This window comes from Chaetura pelagica, unplaced genomic scaffold (assembly GCF_000747805.2).
Source record: "Chaetura pelagica isolate M959 unplaced genomic scaffold, ChaPel_1.0 scaffold103, whole genome shotgun sequence".
Classification (NCBI taxonomy): Eukaryota; Metazoa; Chordata; class Aves; order Apodiformes; family Apodidae; genus Chaetura; species Chaetura pelagica.
In genome coordinates, this window is record NW_009953004.1 from 4147388 (window position 1) to 4153988 (window position 6601).

The 6601-nt window shown below is 44.6% G+C and overlaps 2 protein-coding genes across 2 annotated transcripts in view; one reads left to right on the forward strand and one right to left on the reverse strand.

The window, feature by feature from the left end:
- Window positions 1–459: 459 nt before the first annotated feature.
- LOC104387808 (potassium voltage-gated channel subfamily C member 1-like) lies at window positions 460–2393 on the reverse strand. Its single transcript, XM_009996598.1, has 2 exons — window positions 1902–2393; window positions 460–1263 (listed from the first exon to the last, which is right to left on the reverse strand). Exons 1-2 carry the CDS (start codon window positions 2391–2393, stop codon window positions 460–462), a joined length of 1296 nt encoding a protein of 431 aa, XP_009994900.1.
- A 1520-nt stretch (window positions 2394–3913) lies between these two features.
- The window catches only part of LOC104387848 (ribosomal biogenesis protein LAS1L-like), a 5852-nt gene continuing 3164 nt past the window's right edge, over window positions 3914–6601 (forward strand). The window contains exon 1 of the mRNA XM_009996641.1: window positions 3914–3927. Coding sequence (XP_009994943.1) covers window positions 3914–3927 — 14 coding nt within the window. The remainder of the gene's footprint in view (window positions 3928–6601) is intronic.

Here is a 6601-nt window from a genome sequence, read left to right on the forward strand (position 1 = left end):
AACTGAAGAGTTTGCTTCGTGAGAAAAGGGTCTTTATGGTTTTTTCTACTATTTTCCTTTTATTCTCCAATGAGAGATTTTGGAGGTATGGCTAAATGGTTAAATGACAGCAGCCAATCCACCTTGGATCCCATCTGCAACAGGCATGGAACTGGAACACAGGGTGCACAACCAGGTTATAATGCAGCCCCACAGCTGGTCTCTGAACAGCAGGATGAGCAACCATGGTACGTCAAACAGCACGGGATGAAGCACAGTATGAGAAAGACCCATGGGATACAACAGGTCTGATCAGTTGTGTATCAAGTGCTGCAACCTGCGGCCTCGCCAATGGCTTGGAATCTGCTGAGGCAGCAAGTTAATGCAGTAAGAACTATTTGCATTCCCTTCCCACCAAAGGAAAGAAACCATGCTGAAGGCTTGTTGCTAAAGGCAGGGGGGAACAGAGGTTCCGAAGTGCTAATGTTTCTTGCTCCCTTTAACCTTCTGTTTGAAGATAGCAACGTCATAATAGCTTTTGAATTTCACCAGGAAAATGGGTATTGAAATGATCATAGTTAACATGCCAAATACTGCAGCTAAGGCTGCTATCACTTGGCCAGCTGCAGTGACAGGGACAATATCTCCATAGCCCACTGCAGTGAGTGTGATCAAGGCCCACGAGAAGCACATAAGAATGTCAGTGAAGTGCACCTCCCCTGTGAAGGGGGGATGGATACCCAGCAACTCTCCATAGAAAAAGAGAGAACCAAAGAAGAGGGTCTCAAAGGCCAAAATCATCAGCAGGATGCAAATCTCTCTAAGGATGGACTTGAGGGTGTAGCACAGAACCCTGAGAATCACTGGTGTTTCTATCAGCTTGGATATCTTCAGGAGTTTAAGGAGATAGACAACGCGAACAAAACCCAACCAAAGCCCCAGACTTGGCATTCTCTGAATCTTCTGAGCCACAAAGAGCTCAATATAAACTGGGAAGAGGGAGAGGAAGTCAACCACATTGAGGGGATTTTTGAAGAACAACTTCTTGGCTGGGCAGAAACAAAATCGCACAGAGAACTCAAAAGTAAACCAGAGGACACAGAAAAGCTCCAGATGAAGCAAGTAGGCAGCCTGGTGGTAAAAGGGTTCATGGTTGTCATGGGAGACCTCAGAAGAGCCAACAGAGGTGAAGTTAGCAGTAAAGAACTCAAACTGTGCCTTGGTCTCTTCACAGAATATGATGACGATTCCCACGATGAACAGCAGAGAAACAAAAGCCAAGCACTGCAGAGGGAGGAAAGGGCATACAGGCCATTAGTCCAACAAACAGTTGTCATATACCCTCCCTGCCCCACAACTTCACTGCCCCAGCACAACTCCAGCATCCCCTCCTCAGGCACAGTACAATCCCAGACTAATCTTTCTCAAATCACCATGGTTTTGCTCACATGGAGTGCATTTTCTCATTACAGACTTGAAAAATAAGAAGAGAAGATTGGAGTCAAAGAAAAAACCATCTGAACTCCTACATCGGAGTTTGTAAGGAAGGGAAAATGTCTGCTAGCTGGAGTAATATGGACAGACATACTGAAGGCCTCATTGGCACCAAACGTTTGCTCCAGAAATACCAGCAGCACAGAAAACATCCTCTGCAGCCTCTGACTTGTGTTTGTTGTTCTGCATGCCTGACATTTTAAAGTTAGGCAGAGGGCATGAAAATCCTACAGGAAACAGGGACAAGAGGAACAGAGAAGATGGAGATGTCTGCTCAAAAGAAGAGAGGTTTGATTGTGATTTTTTCTCTTTTAATCTGGGACTCAAAGCATACTTATCAAAGCTATCAACACATTAGCACTTTTGATGGACCCATTACAGAAATCCCAAGGGACACAGGCTGTGTTAATCCCCACATACAGCATTACCTTAGCACTAAAAGAGGAAAAGGGTTTTTCAAATATAGACCAAATCTTTGGCTGCCACCTGGTTCGCCAGTTGGAATTACTTCTTTCTGTCTGGACTATGAGACACTCGTCATCAGTCTGTTCATTTTCATCCCAAATGTTAAACTCCTCTGGCTGCACCTCTTCGTTATTCAGCTTCAGCCAGCAGCAGGATGATAGCTGTGTCTCCTGTATTTCCCAGAAAGCCAGCTCTTCTTCTAAGACTGACCTACAGGTATTAACAGGGCAGTGGAAATGTTTGGTCCTATAGTAGTTCAACACATAGCTGAAGACCTCGGCACTCCTATCAAAAAAGAACTCTTTGGTGGTGGGATCATAGTCGTAAATGCTTGGGGCATCAGGCTCCGTTAGGTTGCACAGCTTGGTCCCTGGGAACGTCTGGAGGGTGCTCCTGTATGTCTCATATCTGACTCCCCCAATATTCAGGATGATTTTTTCCTTGGAGACTTCCATCTGTGAGGGAGGAGGGAGATGAAAGTTCTCATAGGCTCTTGTTTATCTTCAGTCAAAAAGAGAAGAACACAAATTAGAAGAAGTAAAGGAAGTTTTGGAGCAGGAAGGTTTTCCAGGGCACTTCATTCCAGTGCTTTTAAAGCAAATCTGAGCCTGAAACCTCCATCTCCTTTAGGGAGTAAAGAACTTTCACCATTCCAAAGCATGTTCTGTGCCTGTACCTGGACTCTGCTCCATGGCCATATTTTCTGAGCATTTTTCAGATGATGCATAAACCAAATGAGAAATATCTGGTTTGCACTGCACTCTCTGTCTCTCTTTCAGCTTCTCCCCATGGGCACGCAGTCCAGAGTCTATTTCACCACATTTGTTTATATACTGTAGCTAATAATTGCAACAAAATCATTGAGTCAAAGTTCTCATTCGCAAGATATTCCTTCCACTATCTCTCCCCTTGTCTAGTTCTTCCACTTCTGTGCCCAGTTTCTTTCTCCATAAGCAGGTTCTTGCTAAGACCTCCATGTGCCAGAGTTATAACACTCATCATCAGCTTATTCTCCAAATGAGTCTTTTAACATAACTTCCCCTGTTGAGACTGGCATAACACACTTCACAAGAGACCCTGCAGCCTGATGGGAACATTTAGGTTGTCTGAATTATGCTTTTTCCTTGAGTCTTCCCTGCATGGAGTCCCACTGAACCAAAACACCTTTCCCTCTGCAAGAAGCTGCTTCTTACCTGGAATCCATATGCAGGACTCCTGGACTAGACAGAAATGCAGAACATCATACTGCTTCCTCCTTCTGCGCTGGCTGACATCTCAGAATAGCACCAGAACCTGCTGCCAAGGCTTCTGGCATTGGAAAGCAGGTTCAGTTCTTTATTTCCTGTAATACATGCCCTCCTTTGCTCTTCAAAATCCAACATACCTAGGAGAAACTCCAGCCCTGCTTTATGAACATTTTTCAAAAGGGGGGGGGGGGAACCAAGGATCTCTGTAGCCTCAGGAGCATGTAGGAGAGGTGCAGACATATCTCCTTCTGACTGTACCACTCCATACCTACACATTTCCACCCAACCCTCTCTTAGGCTCTGCATTTCTAGTTCTGGCCCTTCTCCTAACTGAGAAAGCCTGTTTATCTTTCCTGCTTGGACTCTTACCCAGACATGGCTGGTCAGTATGCTGAAACCATGAACACAGAAATTCAAATTGTCCCCCCTCCCTATTTTTGCAGAAAGGTGCTGAGCATGGGAGTCACAGGGCACTTCTGCAACAAACCTTTCCTTCCAGGACCAGAAGGGAGACAAACACTGCACCAGGGATACTCCCAGAAGAACTACACACAACAAGCACCTTGCTTAGCTCCATCAGAAAAGCTGCAGCCTTGACAATCCGAATATATGCGAAGCTCAATGCAGCTTCACCCTAAAATTTCCAGTAACTTCTATGAGAGCAGGATTTAGCATAAGGACTAAAAGTGTGCAGGCATTAGTGCCTGCTGCACAAGAATCCAGGCAGCATGGTCCTAAACAGGTTAGATTACTTCAGCACTCAGCAAATCGGGAGTTACAATATCAGCCTCTGTTGCCTAGCTCTCTAAAGAGCATAGTGCTCTTTGAGATCCCAGCTAAACTAGCCTTTATCTGCTTAGAATGCCAGATACCTCTTGCTCAAACATAACGATCCCCGTGTGAGAAATGAGCCAAGAAGTGCCATTTCACGTTCTTACCTTGGTGCTATTGCAGCAACTCTGCAATCAGAAGAAAAGAGAAGAGACTGGGACTAACAGAAACAAACTCTGTGAAAACAGGATGTTGAATGTCTTGCCTCCAAAGCCCAAGTCTCTTGGATGCCAGAAAACAAAAGCAGCCAATAGCACAGAAAAGATGCTGAGGCCCCTCTCCCTTGTTCTCCGCCCTATAAGCAGTTGTTCTCCCCGCTCCAGGGAGCAAGTCAAACAAGAAGCCAACAACTGCCAGGCCAGACACACGCTGACTACTCCGCCACCCACTGCTCTGCTAACAATCTCAAAGGGCCACGATGTTTGGACAGTACATGGAGCTTAGAAACAATTAAAATATCACAGAAAGGTTCTTCCTTGGCTGTGCCTTATTGAAGTTTGAGTTAAAAAATAACACAGAAAACAACAGGAATAAACAAGTAAACTAAAGAAACACTTGACCTCCCATATTCTTGTCACACTCTCTCCTTCCTTGGTTCAAAAGGATTTTTATTCATTCCTGCATGACCCAAAGCTTAATCTTTTGCACCTACTGATTTTAAATGTCATTGATTACTCCAGGAAGAAGGTTGGCACACAGTTGTTACTCAAGAAAGGCATGCTGCGTGTCAAGCTTCCTTTCAGATTACATTCGAAGGCTGTTTCTAGGTATCACCTCTGCTTACTTCCAACTCTGTGGAAAGAAAGTAGGAAAAGGAATTTCCTTACTCCCAGCAAGGGAAGGCTGGAGGCCTTTTCAAATACAAATTCAAAAAAAAATCAAAAAATACAAATACAAATTCAAGGCCTTTTCAAATACAAATGAAAAGCAGATTCACGTCTCTTGAGAGGCTGTATTATCACCTGCTGGATTTTTCATTTTAATCCACTACCTTCATTACCCTGACACACTGAAATACCTTTTATTTTAAAAAATAGATTTTCCACGTAGGCCTTCTACGTAGATAGCAGTCTGGTTCTTTGCTCCTTCACCTGCAAGTGCAAGTAGCTGCACTCACTCTAGCCTTCTAAAGTACTTCAGGGACTCCCACAGACATCCTGGCTTCTTCTCTCAGCCAATACCACGGCAAGGCTGCAGAAACTAGAATGGCAAACTGCTGCCAGGCTTTGTGTGAGACATTCTGGGCAATGAGCCATCTTTGCCCATTACCTTCCAAATCTATACTGAGCAACCCTCTAGCCGGACATCACAAGCAGAGCACCAGCACAAGCATCATTCCCTACAGATCTGGACCATGAAAGCACACGAAGCATGTGAAACCCATGCTCGTTCACTCCTTGATCCCTTCCATCTCTGTAACACCAAGGTCTTAACATCTTTCTCCCTCTCCACAGAGAATATGAAAAATACCCATTTTAATTTAATTTCTGATGTCTCTGAGGTTCTGGAAGCAGAAGATCTCATCAAGTTTGATGTTTCCTATGCACTGCACTGCAGTATTTGCCTTTTACAACCTTTGCACTGCAGAAACCCTGCACTGCAGATTTCTGAAACCCAGAAAAAATCTGGCAAGCAAAATGACACAGGATGTTCCTATCCTCTGAGTAAGACCCTTTGAATGCAGTAAACAGTTTGTTCTTTCAGAACGCTTTTTAAGCAGATGAAAAGTGCAACTTCATTTCCAGAGAACAGGGCCTTATTCCAAGGTTTCTCCCTGCCTCATATCTCCTGAAAATTCAGTTCACTGCATGAGGCACTGTGGGACGTTGGCAACAAATGTAAGATCTGTCTTCTCAACCTTACCCTTCTTTTGAGTCATGAAACTCTTTGTTTCAATTTGGCTTACATTTATAAATAGCAAATTTGTTCCTATGCACATGGTCTCAACTATGCACTGAGGCATGCTCATGTTAGTAAATTAGGGGGACTTTGTTAACTGCATTTGTGCTAAAATATAAGAGGAGTTTTAGCTTTCCAGTATAAGCATTTCTTCAGAGAATGTTCCTAAAAAGCTGTTGAGGATGAGTCTCAGTTTTTCAATCAGAAACTTGCTTCAGAATACGGAACAAAAAAGCTTAAGCAACCCGAAGTCCTGGCAGCCTTGGGAAAAGACCAAGCTACCTTTTGGGCGCTGGAGGTGGCACCAGAACCTTCACGCTTTTCTACCAGCAAACGCAGTGTCCGCGGTTCCTGCCGACTTCCACCTCGGGGCTTGTTTCCTCATCCATATTTCAGTTCTACCTCCCGTTTAACCCGAATACAAGCGTATTCCTGGGCTTATGCAAACAGATCAGCTGAAAGAGTTGTTTTGTTTTTTGTTTGGTTGTTGTTTTTGTTTTGTTTTGTTTTTAAACCCTCCCAAAACAAGGCGATCGTTTATTGATTCGGTCTACTGCAAAAATCCGCAAAACGCTGCAGTTGGGAAGAACAGTTGGGTGTTCTGCGAGCTCGGACACACCGGAGCTGGCGGGGCAGGGACCCCGAGAGCAGCGGCAGGAGCTGCCGGAGCCGGGAGCTGCTCCCCC

Bases quoted from the DNA above. Each gene is read 5' to 3' on its own strand.
- LOC104387808 (XM_009996598.1), bottom strand. From the start codon at position 2,393: ATGGAAGTCTCCAAGGAAAAAATCATCCTGAATATTGGGGGAGTCAGA. The intron at 1,264-1,901 runs GTAATGCTGTAT...CTCCCTCTGCAG, and splicing joins TTTCCTCTTTTAGTGCTAAG to TGCTTGGCTTTTGTTTCTCT.